Source organism: Phyllostomus hastatus, unplaced genomic scaffold (genome assembly GCF_019186645.2).
Source record: "Phyllostomus hastatus isolate PE091 unplaced genomic scaffold, TTU_PhHast_1.1 phas_contig_86, whole genome shotgun sequence".
In the NCBI taxonomy this organism is placed as follows: Eukaryota; Metazoa; Chordata; class Mammalia; order Chiroptera; family Phyllostomidae; genus Phyllostomus; species Phyllostomus hastatus.
This window is the reverse complement of record NW_025333977.1, coordinates 48,782,492-48,803,365: the sequence shown is the minus strand read 5'-3', so window position 1 is coordinate 48,803,365 and position 20,874 is coordinate 48,782,492. Positions and strand designations below refer to the sequence as shown.

General features: G+C 32.4%; 1 protein-coding gene across 6 annotated transcripts in view; it reads right to left on the bottom strand.

The window, feature by feature from the left end:
• The window catches only part of TSC22D2 (TSC22 domain family member 2), a 46,512-nt gene that overhangs the window by 12,023 nt on the left and 13,615 nt on the right, over positions 1-20,874 (bottom strand). For 2 of the 6 annotated variants that reach the window (XR_006787139.1, XR_006787140.1), the window contains one exon: positions 11,130-11,288. The exons of 2 other annotated variants lie outside the window; for them this stretch is intronic. Coding sequence is in view for 2 of the 4 variants with exons in the window: in XM_045851052.1 (XP_045707008.1) it covers positions 18,812-18,878 (67 nt within the window). In the remaining 2 variants the exon portion in view is untranslated. Of the gene's footprint in view, positions 1-11,129; positions 11,289-18,797; positions 18,879-19,838; positions 19,885-20,874 lie in introns of those variants that run through there. 2 more of the 6 variants (XM_045851052.1, XM_045851053.1) reach the window with 2 other exon arrangements.

Sequence of the window (20,874 nt, the reverse complement as noted above, 5' to 3'; positions counted from 1 at the left end):
GAGGGCATTATTTTAGTATTTGGTAGTAAAATTCTGATATAGTTTTTTCATGCAGAGCCACTCTAAACAAACAATTCAACAACTAGCTGAACTAAAATTCTTTCTATTAAAACATTCAGGAAAGAAGATATAAAAATTTAGTCTGGAAATACTAGAGAATAATACAAAAGTGAAATACACATAGCAATTTTACCATTACAACCCAAATGTTCCAAATAAACTAAGACAGTTTAATTAATATTCTATTATTTCAAAATATTTAAATGTTATAAAAACATGAAATCATATCTATTTAAGATAAATGAGCATATGCACTAGGTAGTTATTTCTTATTAGGCTTACCATTAAACAAGGTCTGACAGGATGAAAAATTTATTTCCTTCCTGAGTCAGTGTGAAATAAGAAAGGGTATTGGAACTGGATGGGAGGAAGGTTGTATTTCCTCATTGTTGGAGTGCCTACATTTAGAGCAAGCTCTTAATATTTATTTACTGATTTACTTATTTATTTACTTATATACAGAGGAAGGGAGGAAGAAAGAGAGGAAGAGATACATTTATGTGAGAGAGAAACATGGATGGGTTGCCGCTTATACATGTCCTGACTGGGGACAGTACCTGCAACCTAGGCATGTGCCCTGACCACAAATTGAACCAGTGATCTTCGGCTTTGCAGGACAATACCCAACCAACTGAGCCACACTGGTCATTGCCAGAGCAGGCTCTCTTGAAAGAGATTTCATGGTACTGTTTACATAGCAGCAATAGATAATTTGATGACAGAACAATTCATTATCAGGGAATGAGGGATACATGCTAAGGGGCTTAAGCTCAAATTGAAAATTTGATACTCTAGTCCTGGCTACTTTAAATTACTTCGTGGAGACTGGGAAAACAGTATGTGACTAACAATTATGTAGACTGAGATGTACACTGATACCTAAGAGTAAAAAAGGGGAGAGGGATTAGAAACGATTTCAAATTCTGTCAGCTGATGTCTAGCTCAGAATACCAAACAAAAATGTAAATAACGTAGTTACTTTGAAAAGGAAAGAAATGGATGTAGTTCCATATACTCCAGATATTCTAAAACCATTCTTTTAGTCTTTTGGGACAGAAGCTGATGGCAACGAACTTCTAAAAACATCAAATTTAGCAATTAACGTATACCTTCATCTAGTAAAAAATCTATGTTCTTCAATACAGGTATTAAGAGCTTTCTTTCCTAGAAAGTACAAAATTTAAATGCAAAAGGAGAAAAATTCAATAAAAATTCTTAATATAAATTAAGAGATTAAAAACCTAAATAGGAGTTCAAATTACTTCCACTGGGTTAAGAAAAGAATCAAGATTTAGAAAAAGCCTTCTGGGGAAAGGACTATGTTTAACAGCCATTTTGTCATGAAGATCAATTCTCCTTCAAAAGGTCAAGAGCATTCTTTCCCCCTTGACTACAAGGAAATAATAGCACTCTCATCACCCAAGGAAATTTTCATGGCATCAGCATATAAAAATGAACAAAACTGAAGAACAATGATAAAGAATGTCAAGGGAAATAAAAACTCTAAGATTTATGTTTCATTTCCGAGACCAACATGCATTGAATAAATTTTCACCCGGTAGTATAAAAACTTTTTTATGCAAGCTAAATCCATCTAACATTTGCAAAAGTAATTCAGAATTCTTCAGCAATGACATAAAAATGGGCCAAAAGGGTAAAAAAATCAGAAATTATTTTACTGATTTCTAATGCTAACCATTACATTCTTTCCCTCACTCCAAATGCCAGCTCAACTTTTAAACTGGATATCCTAAACTCCCTGAGACCCTCCATGGTTTACTCGCACTCTACTGTACTTTCTTACTATCTGAATACTTCCATGGACATTCTAACATTTTTTATAGCTTTCAGCTAAGATGTTTTCTGTAAAGGCTTCTCCAACCTTTTCAGTAGTATAGCAAATCATGCCCCATACTACTACTCTTAAGGCACTAACCACTTAGGCTATGTTTTAACAGCTGTATCTTTTACTAGACAAAGGTCTGTGTGGTATACAAAATCTATGACAAGGCTGAAAGCCATCTACTAAAGAATTCATTTGCTGTAGAAGCCTGGACTCAGAAACTGTATACTTAGGAATCTGAATCCCTAAATATATCACAACTGTAAGTTCTCTAGCTATAACATGAGGTAGCTGTACTAGGTTACCACCTCCTCCCCACCAAAACTATTCTTAACAGCAAAATTTCCTATTCTTAACAGCAAAATTATTTTTCCAAGTGGTCCTTGGATGTGGGTAATACAATCATTTTCACTAAACTCTAAACAAATAATTGAGGAAATATTCTTTAATCTCATTCCTCATTTTCAGTATGACACTAAACTTACCATATGTTCTTGCTGCCTAATATGTAATTCATATATCTAGGTAACACAAATTCCTTTGGAGGCAATGGGTCATAAATCCTGAACAAACTTTGTCTCGTATTTCCCATATGGCCAAGTCTCAGTAACATTTACCTTTCTAGATGATACTTTTCTAAAAAGTGATAAACCCCAATCTGTATCCTATGCACAATGCCCAACACTCAAAGAATCTGGCTGTGAGAATACAAAGTTGGACAGTGTCCACCAGTGGGATGACCACTAGATGTGGAAATAGCAAACAAATGTTGCAGTTTGGCCTCACCTCAGATTTGCTGTGCCCTGAGGCAAGTTGCTCTCATTGGGCTTTTTCCCTTCATCATTAGTTTCAAAACTTTTATTTTATTTTGTTTTTGTCTAAGGAAGGGGAAGAGACTGGGGAGAGGGAAAGATAATACATTCAGGATAGGTATAGAAAAGAAGTTACCAGCAAGCCAGAGGGAAGGGGCATATAGTAGCACACTGTAAAATGTTTGGTCATGGTCATTAAGCAAGGTAAAATGTTAGTTTTGTACAACTGAAGCATAAAAGTCTGTGAGAGATCAGAAAGATGACAATGGAAAGGGATTCACCTATAATAAAAAAAAGTCAAGGATGACTGGAGCAACTAGGAGTTGGGGAGATGGTTAAGGTGTCATAGGAAGAAAACTAGATTTTACTGGGGATGAACAGTGAGTAGCAGAGGAACCTGGGAATAAAGATGAGAAAATGATAAGTACAATGATAATAAGTTTCACTTGGCATTGAATTTTGAGACATCGGAAATGTAGATCTGAAAATATAGAAAGAAGGTTGCTGGAAATAGGTATCTAGAGTTCGAGAGTAATCTCTGGCCTAGAAGTGTAGACTTGAGAGTTGTCAGAATGTGGTAAGTAGCTCAAACTGTGAGAGATGAACCTGCTTCAACAGAAGACAGATGGAAGATGGGCTTAGGAAGAAACTACACTTCTTGGGAAACCTAATTATTTATTTCATTGACTAGCTTCATATTTCCTTCCTTTTTCTCAGTCCACTTTTTTCAACCAAACAGCTACCCTTGAACAAATCCTCTCAATCTCATTTCCACAATGAGGCTTAACCAAATCAATGAAAATGAGACTATCTTCTGGAATAACGAATGCCAAATACCAGTGAAGAGCACATAGATAATTTTGCTCATTCCACAGCTAATCTTTTCATTTATGCCCATGTTTTGAGGGTACAGAGATGTTACTTAAAATACTTTATAGAAAAAGCGTAATTCTATAGGTAACATATTTGACAAAGTAAAATTATATTAGGCTAGCCATTTAGGATTATCTGACCAAAACTCAGTTCTTGTTTCTAAATTGTTAACTAATCTTTCTTCACTATCTTATATCCCTTCCTAATTTGTTCCCAAAGTTCAGGGAGAGTAATAAAAATAGAAGTTTTCGAGGAATTGTTTCAAAAGAAGGATAAACCCAGAGGAATAAAAGTAAGTGTATCATGAGGTTTTTAAAGAGAGAGTTGTTTCATTCAACTTTAGATCAAAGGGACAGGGCCAAGCATGGCCATCACCCTTTAATAAAATGAAGAGAATTTCGTATCAGAAAAAAAATCTGATCTACTTTATTTTTAATAAATCAATGAATGTTTCTGAATTTGGGATGTTTTAAAGACTCAGACTGGCTTGGGTTTGAACACAGAATTATACTGCTCGTCTTCAATAAATATAAAGAAAGTACTAGGAATATAAGCCCTGAATAGTTTTCTAGGTTATCAGTTTACTACCACTTGGCTTAACTTCTGCTCTCTACTTCATTTTGGGGGTAAAAGAGCTTATGTCTGCCTAAGCAAAAGGCTTAATTCTCAAGGAATAATAAAGTGGTTTAAGAGCACAGGCTTCAGCATACTAGAAGTTGATTTTAAAACCCAACTGCACTACTTACAAGTGGGTTGATCCTAGCAAGCTAACATGCTGATGCCGGTTTCCTCATCTGTAAAATGGGGTCATGGTATATCTTAAATTACAAATGAAGCAGTAAGGTACAAATAAAAATAAATTACAATTAGTTTTTAAAACAGCCTTTGTATGTATGTCTCACCCCCAAAAATGAAATAATTCTAGTTATGCCTTAAATTTACTTGATTTCTTTGTACCAATTAGTCACATGTTAAAGATTTATTGCAGTCACAAAATATTGCTTTATAAAAGTTACTTGACTTGAGATTTAAACTTACATTATGTATTAGCACAGCATTCCTGTGGACTGAACTTTAATCAAGTTCTTACTGATTCTCTATAGGATCTCAATGTTTCATTGTATAGGATAAAAATAATCTTAACTTCTTGTGAAATTTTTCCCCAAAGCCAGAGATATAACTGAATTAATTAAAAATAAAATTTTAATTAAAAATAAAAATATCACATGGCCTCCTTTAGTGTTATATAAAATTTCAACAATAAATATTACTAAACACAAATCAAAAGAGTGGGATAAAGTGTTGCTTTGCTTCTAAACCATGTATTACTCTAGTTGAGGATCACTGCTTTGGAATTACCTAATTCAAAAAGGGATTCTGGTACAGGACAACAAAGAAAAGTATAAAAGAGCACTACCATAAAATCTAAAGGGTTTTAAGGTTTTTTCACTCAAGCAGAACTGTACTCAAATAAGTACATTTTCAGTGACAAAAAGTTTTTTTCATGGCTAACAACTTTTTCTCATTTCAATATAGACCCACGTTCTTGCATTCTAGATAATAAAAATTCTATAATATAGGTACAGTAAATAACAGAATTTTATAATAGTTTGTACACATCAATGTTTAAAATATTTAATGATAAATTCTAGATTTATAATCTGAGAATGTGTTAATTTAATTTAGATTCTAGAGTTAAGACCATCATCTGAAATGGGATGCTTCACCTACATTCTCTTTGCTCTCTTTCTTTCTTACCAATAGGCCTCACCTCTTTGATTCTTCCACAGATAATTTTGTTTTTGTTGCCATTATTGAATATTCTTCTCCTTGAATTAAACCTTAAGGTAGGAACTGTGTCCATCTCAAGGGTCTATTTATTACAACCCTCATTATATAACTAACATTAAACATTTAGTTGAAGACAAAGATGGAATAAAACTTATAGTATTTAATATATTATCTAATTACATTTCTAAGTTCAGTATAATCTTATGTTATGTTAGGCTTATTATGCCAGTAAGAAGAACCAGGAAATTAACCAGCTCTCTCAACTATTAGAAACTAATTAGAGTAAGGTATCACTGGAATATAGTAAAAAATAGGCAGATCTTTTTTGAGTTTTTTCCTCCCTGACAAAGGTAGCTAAAATACAAAGGTAATAAACCTTTTTGTGATGCTCCTTGCGCCTGGTTGTTACTCATTGAGGAGGAAGACAGTGTAGTAGTTTCTATATATTATAGGTAACTGAAGTAAGGAGAAAAGCTGGTAGGTTTGAGGAACAGAATAGCTAAAACTCTATGGGTTTTCAGGTTACTTTTAACAAAATTATGCCAGTGAAACTCAGCAGTTCCATATACTGACAGTGGCGATGACAAAGTCATAGAAGACTGAGGAAAATAAAGTGGACTTGAAAACCTCTTAATGATCTTTTAGACAAAAACCTTAATAAAGATCTTTTCACATTAGAATCATGGATTTTGGGAGAAATAATTTTGTTAGCCCAGTGAAAGGCTTAAATGTATACTCAGACCTCATAAATATCCATCTATGGATTCTACCAATTGCCCAATATCATACTCTATAGACAATTAGAACTGAGTCTAAAGAAAAGAAATAAAAGAAATCAATAGCTATCCTGAAGGTGGAAAGAGGTGGCTAAAAGACTGCTGGTTTGGTCAGGTCAGATATAGAAGACAATTCAAACTGTCATGCCTTTAACATGTCTCCCTCTTCTTACACTAGTGGATCAAAGCACATCTAAAGGAGTCCCATGAAATCATTGCATCACCACTAGAATCAATAATTACGAAGTGGAAAACATTCTTGTAATCTCTTATAGATTAAACAATGTCTATTTACCCATTTTTATTAAACAATGTCTCCTTATCCATTTTTGAAAAAAACCCCACAAAACTTTAGAACTGTATGTGTACTAACGCCAATAACTTATGGTCATGAACAAAAACATGTACTTTTGATTATAGCAGCTATGAAATCAAAGAACTAATTAGAGCATATTCTCAGCTCAATGTTTCCACAGAATTTGTAGGGTAGTTTGTATTTTTATATGCACATAATCTCTTTAACTAAATGCTTATAGTGATGGCAATCATCTGGTTTTTCTGCTCCACATTTTAGGTTCTCTTTTTACAGAAAGAGTTTATAGGTTTGGACATAAAATGGAAAAACAAAGACCAGGATGTCAAGATAAACATCAGTGGAAGTGTTTAAAGGTTAAATGACAACTTAGAAGGTGTTGTAGACATGATTCAAGTATGAGAAAAGTGGCTGGAATAAATGCCCACTAAATTCCCTTCCAACTCAGATTTATAATTTTAGACTCAGAAGATAAATTCAGAGATGGTACTGAATAAAGACTTTGGCTCTGGAGTCATACCCAGGTTTGAAGCCCAACTTCATCACTTTTACAATATGACTTCAGCAAGTTACTTAGCCTCTCCAAAGGATAATAACAAGACCAGATACTGGGATTCAGTGAGATAATGCATTAATTTACTGTCTGACACAAGGTAAACACCCAATATGTTAATTAAATAATTTGTATTAGTAAGGTTTAGTGATAAAATCTAAATATCACAAAATACATAAAGAACATTGACTTAGGAGTCAGGTGATCTGCTCCTACACCTGCCTTTTAACTCTAATTGTATATAATAATTTCTAACATTCTTTACAGATACCAAATTTTGAAATTCCACATTGCAGAGGGATTTTAATGTACTTAAACACTTATCAGATGTTGCTGATTATAGGGTTACTGTAACAAATAAACAAAAACCCAGGATTCAAGTTTACAAATTAGAGGTGTAAGAAATGCTAAGACAGGGTAAAATTTTACAGAGTATTTTGGGGACACATAATCAAGAAATAGGCTCAGGAAAGAATGTTTAGTAGAGCAAGTGCCACAGATGGGTAGAGATGAAAAGAGCATACATAAAAATGTTCCAAGTAAAAATAACAGTAGGTACAGTTAACCATGTTAGAAAACTCAAATAATGAAGACCAGTCAGAAGGTTCACATAAGAAAGGACTGTGTCCTGAATGGGGTGAGAGAGGTGAAAAGGCTGAAGAAATACTCAGGAGACAAGCATGGCAGTACTATGCAGTTAATTGGCTATGAGATATCAGGGACGTTTGAATGAAAGGAGAGATGCCTAGGTAACAAGTTTGGGTGCCTAAAGCATACTGACTGACAGCTGCCTATGATATACAGGTGTCACCCAACATCATCTATATGCCTTAGCATGATGAAGAATGTGAAAAGTGGGTCTAGACAGCATCCTGAGCACACCAATAATACTTGAAAGGACAAGTAGAAAGGAAAGGCTAGCCAATGGTACCCAGAATAACCAGAGAAACAGAAAGAAAACTGGAAGGGATGGTTTCACAGATGTCTAAATATCAGTGAAAAACTCGAAACCTATGAGTATTAGCTTTGTACAAATATTCAGAACACTAAAAACTACTTAAAAGCTACTTAACCACATTGCAACTATTAATATCCATGCAAATATAACCAAGGTAGGAAAGGAATATGTGAACACTGAGACAGTAATACTGTTAAAAACTTGAATTAATTGAAGAGGGAAATACATTACTACTAAAGAAGCTCATGTGCAAATGTATTATCTAATAGACTTTAGGATCCTCATATTCTGATGACCTATCTGTACCTTTTTTAAAGAAGATTTTATTTATTTTTAGAGAGACAGGAAGGGAGGGAGAAAGAGAGGGAGAGAAATATCCATATATGAGAGATACACTGATCAGTTGCCTCTTGCATGTCTACAACTGTCCACAACTGTCCACAACTGGGCACTCAGCCTACAACCTAGACATGTGCCCTGACTGGGAATCGACAGACAAACTTTCAGTTTACAGGCCAGCACTCAACCCACTGAGTCACACTAGCCAGGGCTATCTGTACATTTTTAATGATGGACCTGAAGAAATTAAGTTTATACTTGATCTGTAGACTATTTCAATTTAACTAAAGAACAAATTCTTATAGTTTCACTTGTTTTTTTTAAAGCAGTATTATTATTGTGTATTTCATTGTAAGCCATATTTAGACAAAGGAACTTTATTATAAACTCATAAAATTGGAAAATGGTTATTAGGTTTGGAGATCATTTGAGAATAAAATTAAACAGGCCAAAAGAATTCACACAAAATAGGTTCTCAATTAAAAATTCCAAGTATTCAAAAAATAAATTTTGCCACATAACTATTTTAAAAGGAGACATTAAGAGGACTTTAATAGAATAATTCACAACTAAGGACAAATGGGAAACTGATGTAGCACTCAACAGAGGATTTTACATGGGGTTCATCACCCTACCAAGAAACATTTGCAGCTCAAAGTAGCTTTTTAAACCCCTTCACAGTGTTTGTTGAGTTCCTTAATGGTTAATACTACAATGTTATTCTAGTAAGTAATAAAACTTTTATAATACATACATAATAAATGAGCTTATAATAAGCATTACATTTGGATAGGTTATTTTCTAATGCAATAAATACTTAATTTTGGATAATAAGTAACTTATCAAATTTATTTTCTGGCAAGTGCTTTAAAAGATGGTATTAAAATAGAGGATGAGCCATCACTACTTAAGTTCAAAGGAAATCAAATTTTTGTATTCATACACTATAAATTCTCTCTTATCCTTCAAGTTTTCCAGGGTTACTCTACATACTGCCATACCAATTGAGAACCCAAGTTCCAGTTAGAAAGCTAGATTTGAATCATAGCTACTGTGACCTGAGCAAGTTACTTAATCTCTGTAAATCTCACAGTTTCCTTTTCTGTAAATTGAGGATATTGATAGTATCTATATAACATGACTGTTGTGAAAATTTAAAAACATGCCAAAAATACTAAGCTTTGTCTGACATGAAGTAACCAGCCAGTATCAAAATCACAACTATTCTGTGGAGAAACCAACACTGGGGCACAGAGATTGACAGTATGAAATTCATAAACTATTAAAAGCAGGTAGGCCTCTCTTGTTCCATCAGTCTAATGGCCACTCATAATAAAACTAGCCTTGTATAATTATCAGTAAGTTATAATCAGTGTATTCATCAAACATTTCTTTCATAAGTTACACACTTAGGTGTGTAATAAGGCTTGTCCCTTAGACACAACCATTCAATAGCAACGTTACTCTACTGTTTTTGACAAATCTGACAAATGCTCTGAGCCTTTCAGTGAAACCTGAACTTCTGTAACATTCAGTCCAAAATCCCATAGGGCTCATAATACCCTGAAGTTCAGCTACTGACTACTAAATATGGATATCCTACACTAAAAATTAAAAATTACTTTCCTAATTACCAAAGTCATGTAATTTACTGTAGAAAGTAAAAAAAAAGTATATAAAGTAAGGGACAACTGTTGTTGTGTTGTATTTCCTTCTAGACTACCACTGACTGCAATTATTGGTTTAAGAAATCCAAGTTTATAGAATATGATTAATATGAAGTCATGGAATATCATATCAGAAACAATTTAGAACATTGTTCAAAAAAAATAAGGATGATTGTGAGGGAGTATGTGTGTGTTTATGTGTAGAACGGAGAGCATAACCTATCTCTGGTTCAGAATGAAGAAATAGATACAGTAGCCTGTTTAGATAATTTCATATAATGTTTAATAGGCTTGCAGGATTTGTGTACCACACTGTAACAAAAATATTAATTCTACACCTCTGTGGTTTTGGATATGTAACTTAACCCAAGTATTTTTCTTCATCTGCAAAATATGATTATCCTCAGATTGCAGATTAAGATCACATTCCAATCTAAAATGTATTATTCCAAGAATCCCCCTACAAAATACATCTGTATGAAAACAAAGCAAAATAAGTAGGCACACAAAGCAGGTTAAAAATTTGTTTTCTAAGCTGAATATAATTCTGAAAGAGAATATTTTAATTTTCAGAGCATACAAAACATGTATACTGACTACTAACATATTTTCATTTGCTATTGGCATCTTAGGTGTTCTCAATGTAAACTGAAAAAATTTTTTTTGGCTTGATTTTTAGAGACATCAAGAAGAAAGATGCCTTTTATTAAGAAAAATAAAATCCCAAAAGCAATAAATTTAATGTAAACTCTAGTTTATGATGAAAATAAATGTAAGTTATTTTTAAAAAAATATTAATGTACTACTTCTCAACTATCTCCTGCAATAATAACTAGAAAGTGTTTGGGACTCTTACCTATATTGTAAGCATCTACAGCCGATGCAATATCAGTATTTAAATAATCTTACTATAATATAGGATGTCACTTTATTTAAAAAAAACTATTAAAAACCACTGCAAAGACATGGCCTTCAGCTGCATGAGACTTTGAAAGGATTACATCAAGTATTTAAAATTCCAAGTTTTAACTTATATTTAATACTATACTCTTAGTTATACAATGTGCTCATTTTGTTCATAAATAGTCATCTCAATACAATAACATCAGGTATAATACATAAAATCTAATCCATTAAGTCTTACCAATTTATGACCTGATGAGACACTCTTGTGGACAACATTCAGTCCTTAGAAGCTAGAATAACCCTCCAACCATGTGAGGGCATCACAACTTTTAAACTTTCGGCTTTCGATCATTATTATGTCACATTCCTCCTCCGATGCTGAATTCTAAAAAAAATTCTAGCAAAGAGTTTAAGTAAATAAGTGTTTTAATCAAATAGCCTTTAAAAATCTTTCATAGCAAAATTTTATGTTTTACCATGATTACACAACTGATATTTTGTACTTAAGTATTTTTAATATAAAATAATTTCATATCTGATCTGGATACTTCAAACTTTAAATTTCAACATGGACTTTCAGGCCATTAGGAATATTTGTTAGTAAAGAGTCAATAGAATTGGAATCAATTATAGATTTAAGATCATGATCCAGAAATTATGATTTAACACCAAAAGTCACTATCAACAGTTTTGTAGTCCTATTGAATGGCACTGGAATTCTGTTTGGTCCATATTCATCTATGATTTCTAGACTTATAGTACAGGTGGCTGGATCAGTAATAATCTATAGTGATCATTTATATGCTCAAGACAGCAATTTTTACAGCTAAATCCTACTTGGTCTCTACCATGCCCAATTTTAAAATTAGACAACATGATGGAAAGAATAAAATGTTATTTCATGTATTTTATGTAATAGCCATAACAATGTGTCCTATTCAGAAGTGGTCCTAGTGTTCATCTGCATATGGGCACATAAGGAAATTGGAAATAAGAAGATTTAATAATGGTAATAATTTCTTCATTAAGAACACAATCTTAAGTTTATCAAATTTTTATAAGAAAGCTTTTAATTGGGTATCTATTTTAATTGCTTAAGGATAATTATTAACATTTTCTGTCTGATAAGAATGCTCAATTATATTTTTAGTTGCCAGTAATACATAGGAAAGGCAACCCACATATTTATGGGCATATTTTTGCTTAAACTAAAAGCAATGACGTAACTGAGCAAGGAGGAGAGGGAAGAAGGAGGCCATTGTTAAGGAAGATCAATATGTGCAAAGCTATAGAAGACTCAAAGACATCATTGTGAAGGAAACTGCAGCTATCTTCAGAGATATTTGACCCAAATGTAGGGGTTAGAGTTATTCTGTCACAGTTTTAACTTTTAATGGATTTTTAAAAAGTATTATTAATATGGTAATTTAAAGTCTCCCATACAATCTAAAGAACTATTAGGCTTTTCCAATTTTACAAATAGCTTTCCAAATGTAATCTCACAACACATTTGACTTCAATAAAATTATACAACTTTACTGTCATTTGTCAAAGCACAGCCTTATAATGTAATCACCTGGTGAAGGCAAAAATCCATATTTATGAGAATAAATAATAATTCAAAGTTGTGGTCCTTTCATCAATATATTACCTAAATGGTTTTTGAAAATTTTAATGCAACTCTTGTCTCCTACCCACCAAAATACTACCATATTTTTTTAAATGTTATTTTGATAATTTACTCTGTTGTGGAACAAGTCCTATAAGAAGATACAAAACCTGGCCATATTAAGCAAAGTAAATGCTCCCTGAAACACACGTATGCTGGTAATTTGCTTGCCTGTAAGACTTGGATGAACTGGTCTTGTAAAGGGCATACTGACACTTTGTAAAAAGGCCTGTTAACAATAAGGACTGTTATAATAAATGCCTGGAAAGACTTTGGAAAACATAATTTAAACCAGCCATGAAAAGCAAATTTAGTCATTTCACTTTGAAGCTTACAGAAAAAAAAAATTCAAAGTGTGTGTGCATTATACAAATCTATGGTAAATTTTGGGCTTAATAGTTATATACCTTTAAAAAATAGAAAACATCTATATCAAAATTTTCCTGAGTATACATTTTCAAAATTAGTTTATATCAAATTCAGGGGTCACACCTGATGAAGTGCAATCACTAAATTTCAACATGCAAAAAATCCTTATTAAAAATCTGAAATAAAATCAGGTAATTGAAGTGCTTGTGGATAAATTGAGATTAATTAGATATCCTTTAAAAATTAATTTGAAATTAGAAGTATTCTAAAAATGAATATTTACTTAGAAATCTGTTCTAATATATCAAGTATAATCTTGAATCTGTGGCAAGATTGCAATAAAAACAAATCCTGATCATTCCTAATAGTTATCATTTCATCCTTTTTTAATTTGTGAAGAGGAAAAAATCCCATTTAACTAGGAATATGCTATTAAAAGTTCTTATAGTATAGTCCAGGAAGAAGTAGGCTTAAATTTACCATTATTTAGCCAGTTTTATGGCAAATTCACATTAACAGAACAAAAGAACAAGGAGGCAAAATGGTGAATGATTTGTAATTTCCAAGTCATTATTTGGAAACTAATACGTGAAATCAGACAAACCTAAAAGCATTCCTAAAGGAACTTTTTATTTGAACAAATATGCTTAACTTCATTTGATACAAAATTTCATTTTCAAGTGTAAGCCACATTCTTTAAAAATTTCACTACACTCTTTTGAGAAATCCTACACATGATAAATCAATGTTTGCTTCTTTTAAGATAAAAATACTTATTTTTGAATGGAGAAAGGGGAAAATGGAGCAATCTTATATGTCTCCAATAAATTATACAACAGTCTTCCCATACATTATGTATTGAGGAAATAATGCTAGAAATAGCAAAGATAAACTTATGGAAAAAAAAAATAGTCCAAACCTACCTAATAGAACACTGTGGAAAGAATGTGTTCCAAGAAATTCACATATAAAAAGACACACACAATTACAGGAAACCTCATATATCTGTGGTTGAGCCAAGATACTAAATATTAAAAAAAGTTGTTTAGCACGTTATGCATTATATCAAATATACCTATTGGTGGAAGATAATGTAAAATGTACAGCTTCAAGAATTTCATTAATATAGCTTTGAAAAATAGTTCTAGTAAGACAGGTTATTAATATTTTTAATAGATCATGTTTATTCACTAATAACTTATACTCCTTATTCTTTTAAAAATAGAAACAGTTTATAGAGATACAGAAATTGAAGCTGGGACTGGGAAAAGATGATAAAAATGGAAAAACAAAGTAAGTGGAAGTCAATTATACATCACTCAAATATATGTAATAAGGATCTGTAGGCTTTGTTAACAGAAAGCTAAATATCTGACTCTGAGCTTTTATTAATAGCTAACATAAAGAAAAAATATAATTTCTTAAAATTTAAAATACCATCACATATTCTTTTAAGAATTGATATTTCATTTCTTGAAAAAAAAGTTATGATAATCCCAGACATACAATTGACATTTTTCTGCAAAAGTTAGCAATAGCTAAAACAGAAACAGCTATTACAAATAAACACAGAAATTTTCTGAAGCTCAATGGTTAATAGCCACTGTGAACAGAAGGAATGGGATTAGTGAGACCAACTCTTTTCCTTCCTTGTTCCCCTTCTAATAGTGTACAGATCTTGGGAAAGACTACCTTACTTATCTTGAAATTACCAAGTAGACATGTAGAAAGATATATTTTTGGATTCCAGGACACAGGTTACATATACCACTATTTCTGGGCTAAATGCAACAATTAAAAACTTAAAAAAAAAAGGTACAATGAGCATGTTCTAACTTTGTATTTAAGTATTAAGGAAACAAAGTGGTATAAAAATCCTATTTCTTAAGGATATTTATCAGTGAATAACCATTCTAAATTATCACATGTTTAAATTTATTCTTGTCAAATATGAAAGATATTTTAGAAGTAGTAAACTGATACCTAAACACAGAAGCTAATTTTTGGTAAGCTAACCCATTTAAATGCTTTATATCAATCACAAATCTAATACATTTCCTGACTTAAGTGATTCAGAATATTAATATGTGCATGCACACACATAAATAATGTCAGCTAGGCTATAGTAATTTCTCTCATCTAACTACTATCAACTTGAATATTAATTAAAATGAAAATTAAAGTAATTTCACTTAATATTTCTTTCTTCTCAAAAGGTTGCCAGACTATCTGCAGATTTAAATACAAGGAAGAAATATGAGTTTAAAATTTTTAAATTATTGAGGACTAGAATGGAAACAAAACAGATGTTACGTATTTGTTCCTGTTCAATAATTCCAGGCTATGTATAAATTCCCTTCTCATCTGAACAGTTTAGTAAGAATTTTTTCTTAGAAAGCTATGCTGAAGTTCTAAATTCTGCAGAAAAAATATTGGGTTTTAGCAAATTATTTAAGTCAGGAACACAGTTAAAAACACACGTTCCTGTTCTATTTAAAAGCTTGGTTTACTTAAAACCTACTTGATAAGTTAAAACAAAATAAACAATGACACCTCATGAACTATTTTCTTACACCATTTTCAACTGTTTCTCAAATTTCACCGTGAAATCCATACCATAACCTACCAAGAGTAGGTTGTGGTGACTTATGTTAAGGAAGGTGTATGCACATGAGCAGAAGCATATAATAATGGATAAGTAATTAATAATTTCTCATCACCAATTCTGAAGTCCAGTCATGTGCTGAAAATAATGTCAGCATGTCAGGTTCCCATTTCAGGTAGCCATAGAAAAACTAAGAGAGGAGAAGAAATGCTATACAGAAATAAGTAAATTAATCAGTCAATCAATCTTCAATCTCTTCTAGACTTCTCTACCAAGCTGCAGGTCTGCAGCTCCAGCTGTACACCAAGTACTTTCACCTTGACTTTCCATCAGCTCTTCAACTCATCCAAAAGTAGCTAAAAACAGAGTCTCATCACTATTTTTTTCTTCCCAAACTAATTCTTTCACTAAAGCTTTCAATGGTAGCACCATTCCCTCAATTAGGTTTGACATTTTTGGAGTCAAATTTGACTGCTTCCTTATCACACTGAATCAGTTGCAAAATTGTATAATTCCTGCCTTCTTATAACTAGTCCTTCCTCATCTCCATTGCCTAATTAAAGCCTTCATTACCTTTCTAGTATTTATCCAATTCAAGATCTCCTGTCTGTTGTCTTTAAATCTTTTATGCACTAAATTTAACCATCCTTATCACTAAGTCCTGTACTTTCACAGTGGTTCACAGTATTTCCTCTAACTAGAATATTACCTTTCCTTCAGTTCTTTAACCCTTCAAACCAAATTCTACCCATCTTTTAGGTTCCAACTCAAAAGGCCACCTCCTAATGAAACCTTGACCAACCCCTCCAGCTGTATTTGAGAGGCATAAAATACTTGAATCTTAAGTGATAGTTAATATTTTCAATCAGGTGATGATGTTTTTTTACCGATTTGACCTTTTTACATATTAAGACCCAGCTCACTGACTACCCTATTTGAGACCACCACTTAATTGCCTATGATGTAGGAGTCTTTCCTAATTGAGAAGTTTGCTAGCCTTCTATTCCTTAAGCAAATATACGACTCTGCGGTTTCCTGATAGGCATGGCCAACAATGACAAAAAGTAAAGGGGCTCAATTCTAATGATTTTTCTTACCTCTTTTCCATTTAGAACTAAGTACAGGAAATAAAACTTCACAGAGTAGGGATTTTAAAAGTAATTGGCTCTACACCTCGCTCTAAGTTAACATTCCTGATTAACAGCCAAGAAGACAGCTTTATTATTTCCAGTGATGGCAAGATTATTTTTCAGGGAGGACCATCCAATTTCAGACAGTAAGCTCAAGCCTGCCTGTTGAAACACCCACCTGGCTGTTCAGATACAGTATGAAGTAGATTGTCTAGTTAGGTAGGTATTTAGCATAACTATCCTATATAAATGGAGCACAACAGGTCTGTTGTCACCTTTTCCTATTTATTTTAGTTATAGAAATACTGCCTAAAATTTCATTATCTTTTGTGGTAGGCCCATCACTTGGGCTATAAATGCCAAAACTATAAATGCAGTCAACTAATATACTAAGGTATTTTTACTCTACCTATTCAACCTCCCTGAATTTACATACAAGTTCTTTCAATTTCTGTATGCTTCAGATTATTAAATTTATAAATGCTGTCATCCAGTAGTAGCTATGACTTTCTGCTTTAATGTGATCTGAACATTTTATAAGCATGTTCTTAGGTTTTCATCTAAATCTGAGATCCAGTACTAAAAGGTGATTCAAAGGTCATTAAAAACCTGTCCTCTAATTTTTAGTGTCTTTGATTATTCTTTACTAGATATTCTTAACTGGAATAGGTAAAAATGTAGTCAGATAATAAATTATGTAAATACTACATACAAATAATTAGGGAATATATTTGGGGAGGCTCTAAAACAGCTCAGGTTCATATCCTCAAGGTACTTAACAACATAATCATTAGGAAAGGGCATTAAACCACTAACCATCTCAAGAAAGTAATCCACTATTGGTGATTCTTTAAAACTGTGCAGTTCATATCTACAATTATGCTGAATTATAATGGATGTCTCAAACATAATATTGGATCAAAGGGGACATAAACAGAATTCATAGTCTATGATTCCACTTATTATAAGTTGGAGGATGGAAAGTGATGGGAAGGGGTCATAGAGAAGTTTATGATATTCTGTACCTTGACCTGGGTGCTGGGTACAAAGGTGTGTTAAGTTTGAGCTGTACATTTATGAATGGTGTACTTTGCCGATATAAATTATACTCTCATAAAAAGATTTCTAAAAAGTCATATCACTGAGCATTCAAAAACTAGATTAGCCAAGTTCTAACACCTAACTTTTACCATTTGGGTTAACAAGTGGGTGTTATGGTAGATCAAAGCTTCTTGGAGGATGAAAAAAATAAAAGCTTAGTTCTTATTTATTCCTAATTTCAAAAATAAAATCCCATAGGGAAAAATGATAGGACATACTGGAAGACTTTTCTAACACAAAATACTTTAGATTATTTTTAAAAAGAATTTTTTAAATCTAATCATTCAAAAACTAGCTATAAATGATTACTGTGTAAAATTTAAGCAAAATCATCAAATATCTAGTAAAAGACATACCATAAACTTAGACATTAATTTTAAGTTCACAACCCATGTGCACTACTTTCCTTATTCATTTCTCTTAAAATATTGGTGCTATCAACAACAAGCAGACTCATGGGGATGGTGCACCTAGCAACTGTTACTCTCATTTGTTGACTGCATTCATGCATTTTCTTCATTAAGGCAGAAATACTACAAGTTGTTTATCAATTAGGTTAAATCCTTACAAGCTACCTGATTTCCTTTTTTAGTCTACCTGAGCTCAATTTCTCCCCTCTAGTAATCCTTTACCTTACTGACCTAATGATATTTACAAGACAGTAAAATTGTTTGCTATAAATTCTTATTGAGTTTTTGCAGTTAAAGGAATCACAAGGAGCACCTGCTCCCCAGTGGCCAACAAGGTAAATTTCTAAACGAATTCTATAGATTTTTCAAAGTAATGCCAATAATTAAATAAGGAAAGCTGTTCTTTAAAGCAGAAAAACAGGAAGTCAAATTTTAAAGCCACTATGGTGAAATGCTTATAGGCTATGATATCACTAACAATACACTTCTTCCTGGTAAGATAATCCTCAGAAAGCTAACCATGGAGGCTATGTTATTTATTTTAATAAACAGTCCATGAAAACGTGGCATTCCTAAGAAAGGCTTTATTATTTTTGAGGTTATCAGTATTTATTGTCCTTATACTTGGTGATGGTTTCATCTCATTGATTCCCTGAGGACACTGCAAATGACAAATGGGGGAGCCAGAAAACAATGATGGCACCTACAAGAAAAGGGAAAGGAAAGAGAATATCTAAATACAGGTAGAAGCAGACTGATTGATGAAAAGCTTCTCAATTTGGTAATTCTAATTTAAATAAGGAAGAAAACAGAGGGGCCATTTGAGAACTCTAAGTCAATGTGAGACAGGTTTATTAGTTACTTATATTTTGATTAGAAGACACTCAGTGAAAAGAATCCTAGAAAAAGATTCCAATCTTTCAAGTAAGGCAAAATCAGGAATCTTCAGATTTTTAGGGCAGGTTTAATAAAAACTGGCATAGGACTTAAAAGCTGCCCCTCCTGAAAATGATTTCCAAGATTTCATAAATAGGAGCCTGAAATAGGCAGATTTATACCTCAAAGCAAGTAGATGATGTAAGGGATTTACAGTCCTTTTAACTCCCGAATGGTTTTATTTAATAGAATCATCCCAGCAAAATACTTACTTGCCAAATTACTTGTAATTTTTTAAAAAATTCTAAGTTTATAATAGTGAAAAACAAACATGGTAATTTGGTGAGATCTAACAAAAATGAGGTCAGAAGACACTAGGTATTTTTTTAAAGCTTACCACATACAAATCTTCAACCCCTGCCTGGAACGAAAAAAAAATTAGTAGTCCCACTATACTTTTTTAGCTAATTAAAAAGTCTGTAGGTATCTGTCAAGTGAAGCTGTAGACAGCTGGAACTAATAAAGCTAGTCACTATTACTCTTCTAAATTAAAAATGTAATAAGCTGGTTAAAAAGTTACACAGAAGCCACTAGTCAGTTTCTGCCGGGTTGGGCTTGTCACCTTGGTACCAACAGGCCAACTTACAGTGAAGAATGGCTGATCTAGAACATGAATTCTGATTATATTTTGGTTTAACATACTATAGACAAGTATCCGTTAACTTCTTTGGCTCTGGACAACAGGCTCCAAGAAGAGAATATACTTTCAACCCATGAGAAACTATAGATACAGCAACTTGCCTCATTTCTGATACCTTAAATGTTTCTGGTATCTAAAAAAGAAAACAGATAAGGAGTATTTAGCTGTAAAAACAAATGAGGAGCAGGCAATTTCTATGGCTGTTTTATAATGAAACAAAAGAATTCTTTTAGTATTAAATCCAAATAGTAAAAAACTAAAGCTCAAACCTTTCTACACTGATTTGATGAAAACAATATATATCATTCGTATTGATGTCATAGAAGCTCACAAAAGTTAGCTACTTGAAATAAATTACCATACATCCGAAAGCTATTCTTATATTTTTACACAGAGTGCTATTTTTCTTTTTTTCTAAGGGAAAGCATAAAGTATACCCCAACGTACTCACCCTGGCTACATTTGGTAAGCCATTTGGATGATTAAACCATCATGCTTGTTTCATGCCACGATTTACAATTATGTCTTAATTTATTGCTATAGCTGAATAATTTATTTATATTATAAGCTAAAAAATTTAAAAATTGAATTTATAAACATGGTACTACAAATTTTAAACTTCTGCAAGTAACTATTTCAAAACATTTTCAGTAAGTAAGAAACACATCACCAAAAAGAAAGTTTGTTAGAAAATTTCTTTAGAGTGACACACACAGCAAATCAAGCCAAAGAATTAAAAGACTGTTACCATTTCTAGGCAATGCAGACCACGTCTTAACATGACATGTTAAGCATGACATGCACTTAGCAATACTCTTTTCTAATGAAAGAGATGGAGTTGAGTCCACAAGTGTTACCCAAACTATGCCAGAGGACAAAAATGCGTTGCCAGGCAGAATTAAAAGAATTTTACAAAGCTTTGTGAGAATTTTAAAAACATCATTTGCGCTCAACTTCTATTAATTAGACACAGAATGATGGAGTGCTGATAAATATTCAGCAAAACAACTTAACAGAGCATATACTAGTAAAATGTGCATTAAGCAGAAAGATAAACCAAAGTATCTTTTACATAAATGAACAACTCAAAATTTCATTCAGTATTTTTAAAAGTTAAAAATAA